Here is a 14,251-nt window from a genome sequence, read left to right on the forward strand (position 1 = left end):
ACTGAACAACGAGTATATGAATCAACTATAATCAGAATTTATCAACTACCTGGTACGAAAGAACGTCAGTTCGTTCGCATTCGCAAAACGACAGGTCAACAGCCCGTGATTGCGATCGTGCTTGTTGACCAATTGAGTTTTTGCACAAACAAATACCAATGGAGGTGAAGCAAATGCGACGCTTTGAATATTTCTATAAGTATAACATGGTAAGTGTAACTATTTTTATAACCACTAACTAGAACTAGACAAAACGATGGACACGAAATCGACTTGACCGATTATTCCCGCAATGAGGTGGCACCGGCGGGTGGCGGGCGGCGTGCCACCGACCGCGGCGAATGAGTAGGTACGTGATATCGGCGCTCGTGCCCCACAACAAACTGCTTACTGGACGTGTTACGTAGGCGTCTGTGCTGCGATGTACCAACATAAACACAGATAGGTATGCTCCCTGCCGAGTGCCGTGTATCTACAGTCTACACAGTATACGACGCGATATCCACCTACCTATATCTCTGCGTAATACCTATATGCTACATTATTCAACTAAGCAGCAGTGACTGCTGCACGCGCTAGTCGCGACATGCTTCACTGAATAAAACTACCAAGTGCCTACATACCTACTTATAACTCGCATGTTATAATAAGATGTTGATTTTAATGAAGTCAAATAATATAAGTAATTAATTATTTATTTGAAGGTCGATATGCGACTTAAAATAAAGATATTATTGTTTACTGAGTATGCAGTTATCTGTTTTAATGTAATAAAATGTATGAGATTTTAGAAAATTTACAAGGTTACTGGTTATGTATTAGTTTAGGTAACACCTAATTGTACATTAATCCCAGCCACGTAATTTTTCATTGTTGAATGTATAAATAATGCATTATAAGGACTACCTTAACTCACTGGAGTTGTTTACAGAATATATTAATTATGATATCACCGGTCATGTTTTTTATACAGGAGGTAGGTACCTATTTTTAACGTGAGATGCGATCAAACAATATGAGCAAAACCAAAAGAAACCTGTTCAACATTTTTAAAACATAAAAATAAGTAAGGTTTTCAAGTTATCTACTAAGTATGTAAACATCATTTTTATTACAATAGATCAAATTTGAAAGAGATTTGACATCGTATTAGTAAGCATCTTAGTAACAGAAAAAAATTTAAAATGCTTGCACGTCTAAAATCTTAAGCCGCACCATAAAATGCCACATCGTTGTAATGCAACATACTTGGTGATAGAGTGAGACACACAAGTATATTAGCATTATCGCCGTAACGTTGCCGTTCTGTATGTACTCCCTTCGGTGCCTCTTTCCCCCTCCTCTCCTGTTCGTAGCGACCACCTCCTGTATTAACTAGCAACAAAAGTCGCATGCGAGCGCAACGCACTGCGATTATATCAAAATGATAAGGAAAATAAGGGACAGCCACGTGACGGCGACACAACTTTTATAAGTAAAAACACGTACAAGTTTCAGCTACAAGTTTACTTGCAAGGCTATTCGGCGCCCGTGATAACATAATCTACCATTTACCAACTTTATCATAAATCTCAAAATAAATAAATAGCATATTATAGAAATAATATATTGTTTAGTTGTAACCGATATTATACACTTAAATATTTATATGCCCAGATGTATAATAATATAACGTCAACGCATGACTTGCCTGCAGTGTGCTTGTTTCATCTAATTTTAGCATACCTACCTATACGTGGACGAATGGAAAGTTAGCGAGTTGGCAACTTGCGTATCTGTATAAACATACATACAAACATGGACACGCTCATGACTAAAGCGATAGAATGAATTAATCACTGGACAATGGAAACTGGTGCAATTCACGTTCCATAACTTATATTATCATTATTCAGCATTGTTTTATCACGGGCCTTACACTCTGACGTAAATAATAATTATTATAAGACAATTTTCTTATGTTGAAATAATCCTCACAAACGAAACGCCGATGTATTGATATTATAATCAGTTTTGCAGCCATTATCAAAAAATACGGAAGTAAAAAATTACTACTGTTTTAAGATTTCCTTTATGATATTACTGATCAACAAGGAAAAATTAAGTCAATACCTTAAAAGAATACAATGAAATATAATTGTTAGTAAACAGAGACAGTATGGCCTATAAATTCCTAAGTTATTATGCAACGTCACACTTACTTAAATCAGCTACATTTATTGTTATCTCCGTTTGCAAGACAATAACAAATTCTTCACTAAAAGTATTAAACGTTTTTATATATAAGTATAAGCACTCAACTATCAGCCGATTTAAATTTCCTGTTGTTTTTATTTTATGTCGGTTTTTTTTTAACACCAAACCCATAACGGTTATAAGTTGTAAGTTTGCCTCCCTTTTATATCTGTATATTGTGGTAACAAACTCTTAAACAATTATGTAAATATGGATATTGTTTCGTTAATTTCATATTAAAGTGCCACCGAAATTAATGATTCCGTGCATATCTCCTCCTTAGGTACACGTAATTTTATTTTACAACCCACATTATTAGATAGACTATTTATTATTATTTAATAAGGAATATTTTAGTAGTTTAAAATTTTCAAAAAGAACTACAATTAAATTTTTAACGGAATCATTCATAAACCTTAGCATATTCCCGCTCGTAACTCGCCCGCCGCCAAGTATGGAACGAATTGTTCCAGGCCATTTATTCCGGGAGGGCCTTAAATGTAACTGTGTTGAACAATAAGATAAAAAAAAAAATATATAGAATGATCAGAACTGATGCAAATAATATATTGTTTATCACTTGTACAACAATTATTTGTCCACTGGTGCCATTTTTTCGCCACGAATATAAAAAATATATAAAAGCAGTAAGTACTGATATTTAAATTTATAAAAAAAAACATGAAGACTATCGAATTTATTACGTTTCCTACGTACATATTATAAATTATAGTCCCCCGCCGCGTATATAAATGTTTGAAAGCGCTATGACGATAGTGAGAACTGGATCTTCAATACTTCGAAGACTTTACATCCCGGAAACCTTTCACGACGGCGAAGCCGCATACAAAAGCTAGTATAATTATGAATTCGAAGACTTCTGTTCCGTATATTGTAGTATAATTACTTAAACGTAGAAAAACTTAAACATTCAATATTGGATTAAGTATATTATTATGATCATTAAATTTGTCATGTTAACATTCTCTGTGGAATGAAAACTACAAGCAAAATTGTTATATTATATTTGATTACGTTATAATAAATAGTGTGTTGACAATGTGGCTTGTGTCATGATATATTCAAAATTAATGAAATTGGCATAATATATTCATAAATAAAATAAGTGTTATATCATGGATTGCTTAAACACAAATTGTACCGTGGCAAGACAGTAAAGACAGGTCATTATTATTTATTATTTTAAAATACAAAAAACACAGAAACGGGTGAACAATAAAACTGATACTCGTAGGCGTATGCAATTGTGCGCCGCAGAGAGTTGCGTGTTCGTATGAAAGACAATCAATACTCAAAGCTCAAGCCACATTTCTCCCGCATTCGGCGTAGAAGCGCATTTGTAGGGAGCCCGAAAATCCCCTCGTTCGGTGCGGAGTTCAGGCGCGTGCTGTTTAACCCAATTTTCTAGTGCGAGGGGAGTGCAGGGCGCGAGGTGCGAGGGGGTGGGTACAGGGCTCAGCGCAACTACAGCCGCAAGTGTGCAGCGCCGACGAGGCGCCACGAGATTCGAACTAAAGCCTGCAATATTGATTATTTCTAGTTGACGATGCCGCTAACACCCATTCACGCAAATATTTCCTTTCATATTTTGCATTACATTTCTGTGAGAGATTCTTTTCGTGTCTCGTTTTTAAATGTAACGTGACTAGTATGATGATCACACTACATTATTGCCTTAATAATAAAAATAAAAAGAAATGTATTTGGAGTAGGGAGGCTATCATTGGCAGACTTAGGTACTAAGTAGCGCAACCTTGTAAAAAAAACACAAAATACAAGAATAACCAGACTCAATACACCAAATCTTCTAAAGTCAAAAAACAGGCTGAACGCAAAAAAAAATATTCCGAAATTATAAACTTGTTCTTTAAAGGCGCTGTAGAATTTTAGTTTAATTTTTATATTCGTTAGTTTTGTATTTTGAAATACTCACGCCCGAATACTCAAACGCCACTTAAATATTTAAGATGGCCTCACAGATTTAAGCATTCGTTATCTTTGAAATTGGTATACTGAAACGTCACTTATTTCCTAACCTTAAATTTAAGGCGACGAAGGTTTAAGGTCCGCTTATTGATTCAAACGGTATTCACAAACCCTGCTTAAAGTTTGACAGCTATTTAAGGCCGCCTTATATGGCTGTTAATTGAGATTAATTTGAGAGTGCTTGCGACTACTCTCAAATCTTTACGCTAAAATATTTATTGTTGTGTTAGTTGTTATTATATTCTCTTTCGATTAAATAAAATGTCTTTTTCTTCACTATCATCACTGTCTGAAGAGGAATATAAAGTCAATCGAAGAAATCGGGAGAAATTAGACACTTTCGAAGAGTATTTATGTTCATTAATTCAGGAATTGTCCTAAATTATGCTTTTTAATTCAGGAATTGTCATTTCAGCAATGTTCATTCATCATATTGATTTAAACTGGATATTGATCCAGCCTAGCCGGTCATAAAAAGAAATACCAGATATTTATTGCCCTTCGTTTCTTTACCACAGGCACCTATCAAAGGGTCATCTGGGATATTTCTCATGTGTAGGAACCTACGGTACATCATGGTGTACTCATATCATGGCACTAGTTGTGCCTGTGCTTATATCATGGAACTAGTTGTGCCTCTGCCTACCCCTTCTAGGATGATTAGCTTTATTATGTGTGTATGTAACAGTTTTAAGGGAAATAAATTTTATTGAAAGTCAACATGTCTGAATGAAGAAATAATTATTAGAGAAGCAAGAAGAAACTTTATTGTAATTATTATATTTTTTAATTGTAATTCTTATATATCAGAGATATAAACATTACATTACAGACATTTTGCTACACATAGTACATATATATAGATATGAGTACAATATGGTACATCATATTGTACTCATATCATGAAACTAGTTGTGCCTGCGCTCATATCATGGAACTAGTTGTGCCTCTGCCTACCCCTTCTAGGATGATTAGCTTTATTATGTGTGTATGTAACAATTTTAAGGGAAATTAATTTTATTGAAAGTCTGAATGAAGAAATATTTATTAGAGAAGCAAGAAGAAACTTTATTGTAATTATTATATTTTTTAATTGTAATTCTTATATATCAGACATATAAAATTTTATTACAGACATTTTGCTACACATAGTACATATATATAGATGCCTGCAGAAGTCTATTTCTTGAATAAATTATTGATTGATTGATTGATTACATATATCACACAAGAGAACCCACAGCCTCTCACTTCACAGGCGGCTACTCGCCCACAGCTCACTGCTTGTGTTCCTCACGAGAGCTGCCAATAAAACAAATATATTTTCAAAAATTATTTAACAAAAAAAAACATTATCAGCCACATGATATCCATTGCTGAACAAAGGCCTCCCGCAAAAATTTCCAGATTGAATGTCGGAAGCAGCCCGCATCGTGCAATGCCCTTTTTTCTTAATTCGATGGGCCTCCAAATAAATCCAACTTACTTTTTCACTATATCCAGCAGTTCTTGTTTTTCTATTTAGGTATAATTTCAACCCCTTTTTTGGGTTTTGTTATTTGCAGACTCCATTGATTATATTTATACAATAAATAGAAAATAGAAACTTCTGTGGTAAGAATAATTATATATGACACGAAATAAGAATTATGTTGTTAACAAAGAGAAAATAATCACTACGATTTAATTGTTGACGAAAATTTGACAGATGCAGAAGTTTTTTTTTCTAAAGTGACTAATGTCAATAGTGATCATGCTGCCAAATGGCAAGTATAAATAAGTTGCAATGTATTTACTACATCAATGTTGAGAATTTAATAATTAAAAATCATTTTTAATTAAACTGCGTATTACGTTATTTGATTTTTTTTAATGTTTCATAAATTATGCTGCGTGAAACGACACATAAATATCATTTTATTAAAATTATGTAAACGAAAACATACTTTTTATAATCTATAGCAAATTAACTGCTCCTCAACTGAGTTTTCCGTAAAATCTTTTAATGTACGTTTGAGAATGCCATTTAAATTAAGTAGCCTGTTAAATTTAAATAGGCCTCAGACAAGTTGGTTGGTTGAGTAGCGTTTCAGTATTCGGGCGTCAGTCGCACAATCTCTAAGAATAACGATTTAAACATTTTAGCGACGGTGAAAATTTGGGATTAAATATTGTATATTCTTTTATCTATCGATATAATTCTCACGTGTCTTGAGTCGGATCAGATCAACAGATTAGTGCAAATGATGTTTGGGACTTTGTGGCATTTCAATGAGTGAAGCTTTTACCGCACAGATAGTAAAATAGAAAGAATATTGACGTAATATTAAAAAGTTAACATTCAGTTTATTTAACGACTACTTTTTAATATCTTTGCCGGTAACGCATAGCTTTGCCATTCGTTTTATATTATCGGTTAGATTAATTCGGTATCATGAATGGCAGAATAGAGTAGGAAAATAAAACTAATTTTATTATTATTAAAGTGAACTAGTTTCTATTCAAGTGTACCTTTGTATCGACTGTGGGAAACTAAACTTATATTGTTCCATAATAATAATTATGAGCTTATTTATGTGTAGTATCAAGTAAGTATGAAATTACGGATAATTTTCGGACCATTGTTCTGTGTTCGACAATTATTATTAACTAGGTGTCGCTCGTAACTTCACCCTCATGAATGGTTTTTCCCAATACAAAAATACTTAAGTCGCTGTAGCTCTGTACGACGCCAGCGCCATCTACTTCAAAATTTTATAAAAAAAACACGGGAGCAAATTACCGGGATTAAAAGTAGCCTACATGTTAATCAAAGACATGGTCTATCCATGTGCTGAACTTCATCCAAGTTAGTTTAGCTTTTACTCCGTTTACTTGTAACAAATATCCAAACGTTTTCACAAATATTCGCATTTATATTACCTACTATCAATAAGAAGTAAGAAGATGAAATCATAATTTAAGTAAGATCATTTAAACTAAAAAAGGGAAAGTAAGTATGTATTTACATAACATACCTACCAAAGTGTTAAGGTAATGTGTTTGTATGTAAAACATTATTTTGTAACAGATTTGGTGTTATCGTTATCAAAGCGTACAGAGAAAGGAAAGGTGTTAAGTATTTAAAACATTCAGTGTTGTAATTTGGGAGCGCGTTAATTCATCGCAAGCCACGAATGGTGGCTGGTCGCCGGCCAGCGCGGTGTGGCGGTGGTGGCGGCAGGCCACGGATGGCGCGCGGCGCAGTGGGTCAGGCGAAGCAGTACGGGCGGACCTTGCAATGTCGCGGCGTGACGCTCAGCTGACGGCTTACCCGCCGCCGCGCCGCGCCGTTTCGTCCCGCGTTCATTGCCTCCGCGGCGGCGGGCGCGAACGGACGTACAGTATGCCATAACAGAATATTTTCGTATGATTTAATTCGTAACACATTTGTACTATACGACAGGACAAGGATCTTTAGTGTTGATTACGTGAATTACCGAAATATTTTGTTGTTACAATAAACGTGAGTGCGACGTGCGTATGTTCCATTTTGTAAATACTTGTGTACGGTGACGATCGGTGCGAAAGGTCGGGCTGTGTAAAAATAACTGCGGAACCGGGCGGCTTAGCGGTGGAATGAGGTTTGACGGCACATTGTAGCCGAGGCGGGGCGAAGCCGTGTGCGCCATGTTATAATTTCCCTTCGAGTTGAATGTTTAAAAGACTGTTGAATTTGCGCTGAGACTTCTCTTTCCCTCGGTGTGAAATAAATATACAAAGCGTAGGTACCCTACAGTAAGCATATCATTTAACCATTGCCGAGCTATCTAAAACGAAAAAGTTATTACTTATTCGCCTAAAAGGGTTTGTATATTATATACATGTTGTGATGACTACTTAAAACCCATAAAAAATAACTCGCTTTGTGCAAACAATGCAAGATTTACTGCCGAATTAATGAACACTGATGTGGATCCATAAAACATATTCATAACACTGATTAATAACAACGCGAGATTTTATATACATAAAAGGCATGCCAGTGGATAATATAACTCTTGGAATTTTATTTTATTAGCACAACAGTATATACGGTACTTATATTTTATTTAGATGCTGGTCGGTGTTAAATGATTATAATGTGGCAATGCCAACCAGTGTCGTTGGCAATCAATTAAATAAATTGTTTAAACAGTGATTCCATTTGACCAGTTAGCGATACAATGGAGGCGGGTGAGAAGAGCGGGGAGTGCCGCTTGTGTCGGTGACCCCGCGGCCCCGACTTGCCTGTACTCCGAGGCCGGTACATTTTCCGGCACGCTTGCCGACTCGTAACGTATTTTACACTTATAATCTGGGATTAGTCATATAATATATTAAGTAGATTGTTACTTTCAACAATAATGAATACGTACTGGAACAAAGTTATTTTTTACATCAATTATTGACAACAAAAATACATACCGTTTATTTTTCTGTGCAGATAGTACGAGCACACGCTAATAGGTCCGTAATTAAAACGTGCTTATGCTTTTTGCTTATGATAACTGGAAATGTAGTTATTACAACAATAAAAAATACGGACGGTGTTAGCAAAGAGTTTCATGCAAGTCCAGAATGAATGCAAGACGTTTGTCAGAATTGACTGGATGTACGATGTTTCTCAGTCTGTGTTATTTTAAAAGTCCGCTATTTATAGGAGTGTTTACAATACGGACTGTTGTAAGAGCAGCGCGCCGCGTTAATAATGTCTTACCTACTCGAATGGATTGATAAACGTCACGTGATTGGTCCAAATTCTATAGCATATCACACATACGTATATTATACATATTGTGTCATATCATATCAGTAACTAATGTTCGTGATACAGTATTATCTAATTTCCAAAGCATAAAATGACAAAAATCAATACGAGCGAATGTTGATGAAGCCAAATCGATATTAAAATGATTGCGCGTTGTTAACACAACGTAATGCCTGCAATAAGTTCTATTAATAGTGGCAGTATAATATAATAGTGGTTTGTACTGTGTACAATCGCGCAACGATTTGTTGTACACGAGCGCCGAGTGCCGACTCACTCGCACACTGAGACCGTACAACCGTGACTTTCCATCACTTCTCAATCGACAGATTTGAATATTGCCGTGGAAATGTTTAACAAGTGCGTGTCTACAAAATTATTAAAAAAAATTGAGATATAGACAACTCACCGTCTTGTATTCTGGCGTCCGCCGAGTTTCTACTAGTATCTCCCTTGCGCTGACCTGTAAACACGCGATCAATGCGCTCAATGTAAACCGGCCTATTAGAAAACGTCTCCCCACTATTGTGAACTGCTGCTTTACCTTTTATATCATGGTGAATAGAGATGCGAAACTTATTTTAAAACTGTTTTCATATTAAAGAAAATTTGCAAACATGTCGTCATATAGATATAAATTTAGATATAATATCATTTATAATTTATATTACTGTATTAAAATTTTGTAAAATCTACACTGGGGAAAACTGATAAAGCGCTTCAATTAAAGATAAAACTAAATAATTTTAATTCCGCGCATGATATAAACGGATATATTAAGCACTGTATTGTAATTGTCCCTTTCAGCCAACTATCTGGATTTATCAAATGTGATACATACGAGTATATAAATATTACTTCAGGGACAGTTATTACTTGCACGCTACTCGTATGCTAATAAAGAATGACGCAGTTATAACTATACTGCGGTATAGTATCTTCTAGCACATTCCTCTAATTAAAAATATCTAACTCACGTGATAGTTTAAAGAGGTACGACGTCTTTCCTAACATAGTTATTGTAAATTTAAATGACTTACTAATATCTTTCCGGTGGGTAACAAGGAGAACGTGTTCAATAATACTGATCATTTGAATAACAAATAATAAAACAAAACAACGAATCAAACCGATGCCCTGACGCTGCTCAGTGTCGCGTCAGCCGGACGATACAGGGACGAAGATTGCAAGCGGGGAACGGACGAAGACGAGACACATAATGGAATTACATATCTACCACAATCCACTTGGTTGGCCGAGATCACGACGTGTGCATGTATGTACGTACGTACGCGTATCGCGAACGAAACCGGAGCGGCAGCGCCGCAGCGGGCAGGTGGGCCTAATGGAGTAGCTACATTATCAGACATCACGTGATCCGCTCGTTGCATATCAACATTTAAATTTTAAGCATCCGTCTACAGGTTTCATCGCTATGTAAAATTATTTTAAATTTATACGCATTACGTCAAATACCATGATTTATCGTTTTTTCCTTTGTTAAATGTTTTTACCCTTTTTTCATCCTATGTAATGTAATGATTATTGTAGCTAAAGAAATACTCCATTTAGATCTATGGCACAGTACCTGTTCCGTGGGACGCTTCAAAAAGATTCGTGATAATGTCCGAACTCAATGCGATCAATAAATGAATTTTTATCTAGAATAATATATGCGCAGGAACTGTGTAATGGAACAAAAGACTACAGCACAATGGCCTTTCAATTTTAGCAACGTTATTCGTACAATCTCAAATCAATAACTTGAAAACACTTGTGAACAGATTGTTTTGTTTCATTCAATATTTTTTTGTAAAATCTATTTTAATGAAAAAGAACACAACTACAACAAAACGAAATATAGAAATGAAATTAAAAGTAATGTATTAATTGTAAAGTATGTCAATTCCTAACAACTACCTGTTGCTGTTGATATGAAATTTGATACTAAGGAAAATATAGTAATCTATAGAATTTTACAAATGTATTGTTAATTTTAAATTTACTATTTCAACGATTAGATATTATTTGTAAGCATTGCAAGATATATACTGTATGTACTTATTTTTTTCTTAGAACGAAAATTTATCTAGTGATAGGTTCTAAAAAGTAGTGTAACTGACCTTGGCGCCTAAGAAGCGCGCTTCCAGTAGCTCCTGTTTGCGAGGATCCAGCGCCGCCTGGAAGTGCTCCATCTTGACGCCAGCACCTGATACAAACCGGTATATTTAGTTATATGATCACAGATTTTCTTATTTGCACTCGAAAACTTGGATACACAGACAATGTTAATATAATATTTACTATGTGATATCTATGTCTAATAATTACTTAAATTTCATTATGCTTAAGATTCTTTTAAGTAATAAAATTGCAAATATCAAGTTAATACAAAGCAAGTATCTTTCTAGCGATCAACCCAAGTCGTTTTGTGTAGCTGTAGTAAAACCCGAACAAATGGGGAAAATTGAATTTCCATTTTATATGTGTTAGTATTAAGGACTTTTTTGTTAAAATACTATTTACATAAAATTATTAAACATTTTTATTCGTACCACTTCTTTTATTTCATCCCTATTTTAGAAGACGTAGCCCATAGCTAAACATAATTGTTACATTTTCAAATGAATCCCAAGATAAGAACACATTAAATCTATACTATTAAATAAAGCTGAAGAGTTTTTTGAACACGCTTATTTTAGGAACTAATTAACAGATTTTGTTTTTTTTTTTTCATTGCGACGAAGCTACATTACTCCTGATGCTATAAGCCACTAATATCGCGGAAAAATATATATCCCGGAATAACTTTTTGATGCTTGCGGTCGCAAGCAAAAGCTATAATAATGTAAACGAGAAGCCTTTTTATACCCGCTTTTGGTGCATTCACTAACCAACTAATGAGGTTATATGGGATTGCAGTACAACCTTTGAAACAAATTAAATGAGAAATATCTTTGCCCAGCAGTCGGGCAGATAGTATGAGACTAAAATGCCAAAACGAAATTAGGTCAAATATTCAAGTCTACCATGAAATTAATGTAAATATTTAATATGAGCTAATGAAATCAAAAGATCACAATACCAACCAGATTCTGATGCCATATTTGCCATAGATTTAATTAATAATTTCTCTACACAATAATTAAGGACAGAAAAAAAATTAAGTTTAAATCTTAAAGTATAATGACATCACAATAATTTATTACTAGTTATCATGTTATGCTGTAGATATGATGCAATAATACGGAAAATCATCAAACTTTTATCAACGTGGATGCTCATACCGCAATATAGCAGGACATATTGTAAATTGTGAAAAGGACTTCAGAAACACAATTCCCAGGAAAATCAACTTAAAATCATCATTACTGCAGGCTAGTAGTTACTGCCAAGAGAGACATTGATGATTTTGTATTGAGGAATTATTTATTATAAACTAAACGTCGTTAGCAGCTCCGCTCGCGTATAAACTCTTTTCCCCGATAAAATTACCATTGTGTGCTGTAAAAACAAACCTATATAAATTTAACACAACATAATACGATCTATAACACAAGTCAACAAAAAAAAAATTTTTTTTTGTGTTTCTGTTCTAATGCTTGAATTCTGATTCCGCACATCGAAATCACTCGGATATCCATTTTTAACCCTTAAAGTTTGCTTTTGTCTGATTTATGTTGATAAGTAAGTTTTGAAGATTTTAATTGATTCTTATGAGCAATAGGCGGTAGCATTTTGATCATTTTAATTGCAAATTGTGAATTATGTCTGAACGGCAGTAGTGAGTGTTTACTAGTCTATTACTATTTAAAAAAAAGTATATTTGAGTTGTAACAACCGACTTTTATGTCGTACTTGGTTAGAAAATGGCACTGAGAAAGTGTAAACAGGATGTTGATTAATTCTGTTTTATTTGCGGTGAATTTATTAAAGTAAGAAGCAAAAAATTTGCTTTAGCAACGATTTTGAAGCATTGCGAAGCCTATGACGCTTATTATAACCTCAAAATACGGAATCAAGATAAGAAATGGGTGCCTCACGGTGCTTGTGTTAATTTCAAATTGGAAAATATGTGAAAGTGAAACCAATAGTAGAGCCTAAATAAATATTGATGCTACCGTAACATATATAGTTAGGGCTAATGAAGTAATTTGTGTAAGCTGTAGATCATAATTCTGAAGCTATTGAATATTTAAAGAGATTTTTTCCCACATTATCTGAAGTCAAAGTTAAAACTAGTATTTTCGTTGGACCACAAATAAAACAAATAATGAGCAGCGATGATTTCACAAAATTCCTAATTGCTCATGAAAAATAACCCTGGAAGCGTCTGAAAGCAGTAGTCAATTGTTTTTTTGGAAATCACAGAGTCGACAATTATAAAGAGTTCATTGAAACTATGGTTGAAAGTTTTAAATTGATGGGCTGCAGAATGTCCCATAAACTCCATATTTTACATGCTTACCTGGACAAATTTAAAGATAATATGGGTGCCTATTCAGAGGAGCAGGGAGAACGTTTTTACCAAGATGTGATGGACTTTGAATGACATTACCAAGGGCAGTACAACAAGAGTATGATGGGAGATTACATTTGGGGTTTAATACGCACAAAAACATAAAAGATCCATTAAAAAAAAACATTTATGAACATGGTTTTTTGTTATTTTCTATTTGTTTGCTATTATTAGTCATAATTCTTGTATAAAAAGACTTTGATGTTCAATAAAAACTTTTTTTATCGTAATTTTAAATAAAATTACAGAGAAAGTATAAAAATTTGTATGTGTTTTTTAAAACTCAGTAAAATTGCTCTAGTTTCTACAAAAGCAAACATTGATCGGAACAGTTATTTTTTTATTTATTTGTAACATAGGAGAAACCAAAATTTCAAATTCAGGAGCCAGACTCAAAAATCGTGTTGACCGGTGTAATGTGCCATATCTTAGTTTTGTGCACGAACATACGTTGTGAACCTTTCTTTTAAGTAATCCTCAAGGTAAAACAACGGATGACTTTATGTCGATACAAAAACCTGTTAAGTGATTATTTAAAATATAATATCTTACGGATATAATTTGAAGGAGCGTAGTCGTAGTTTACGTTCTCATTTTTTAAAACAACTCGAGCGATTAAATTTACAATTCTACAATCAAAAAGTCTAAGCATGTCATGTTTTTATTTTTTTATTTTAATGAAATGAGTAATATTTTGGGTT

At 34.1% G+C, this 14,251-nt stretch overlaps 1 protein-coding gene and 1 long non-coding RNA gene across 11 annotated transcripts in view; one reads left to right on the top strand and one right to left on the bottom strand.

The window, feature by feature from the left end:
- Positions 1-14,251, bottom strand: part of LOC115454561 (serine/threonine-protein kinase tousled-like 2) — a 46,139-nt gene that overhangs the window by 9,722 nt on the left and 22,166 nt on the right. For 5 of the 10 annotated variants that reach the window (XM_037439769.1, XM_037439766.1, XM_037439767.1 and 2 more), the window contains 2 exons: positions 11,155-11,240; positions 9,441-9,494 (listed from right to left, as the gene is read on the bottom strand). In XM_037439769.1, coding sequence (XP_037295666.1) covers positions 9,441-9,494; positions 11,155-11,240 — 140 coding nt within the window. Of the gene's footprint in view, positions 1-49; positions 366-9,440; positions 9,495-10,071; positions 10,193-11,154; positions 11,241-14,251 lie in introns of those variants that run through there. The other 5 variants (XM_037439771.1, XM_037439770.1, XM_037439776.1 and 2 more) reach the window with 3 other exon arrangements.
- Positions 96-11,585, top strand: LOC119189602. Its single transcript, XR_005112510.1, has 2 exons — positions 96-209; positions 9,839-11,585. It is a non-coding gene; the product is annotated as an uncharacterized LOC119189602 (long non-coding RNA).

Source organism: Manduca sexta, chromosome 17, assembly GCF_014839805.1.
Source record: "Manduca sexta isolate Smith_Timp_Sample1 chromosome 17, JHU_Msex_v1.0, whole genome shotgun sequence".
Classification (NCBI taxonomy): domain Eukaryota; kingdom Metazoa; phylum Arthropoda; class Insecta; order Lepidoptera; family Sphingidae; genus Manduca; species Manduca sexta.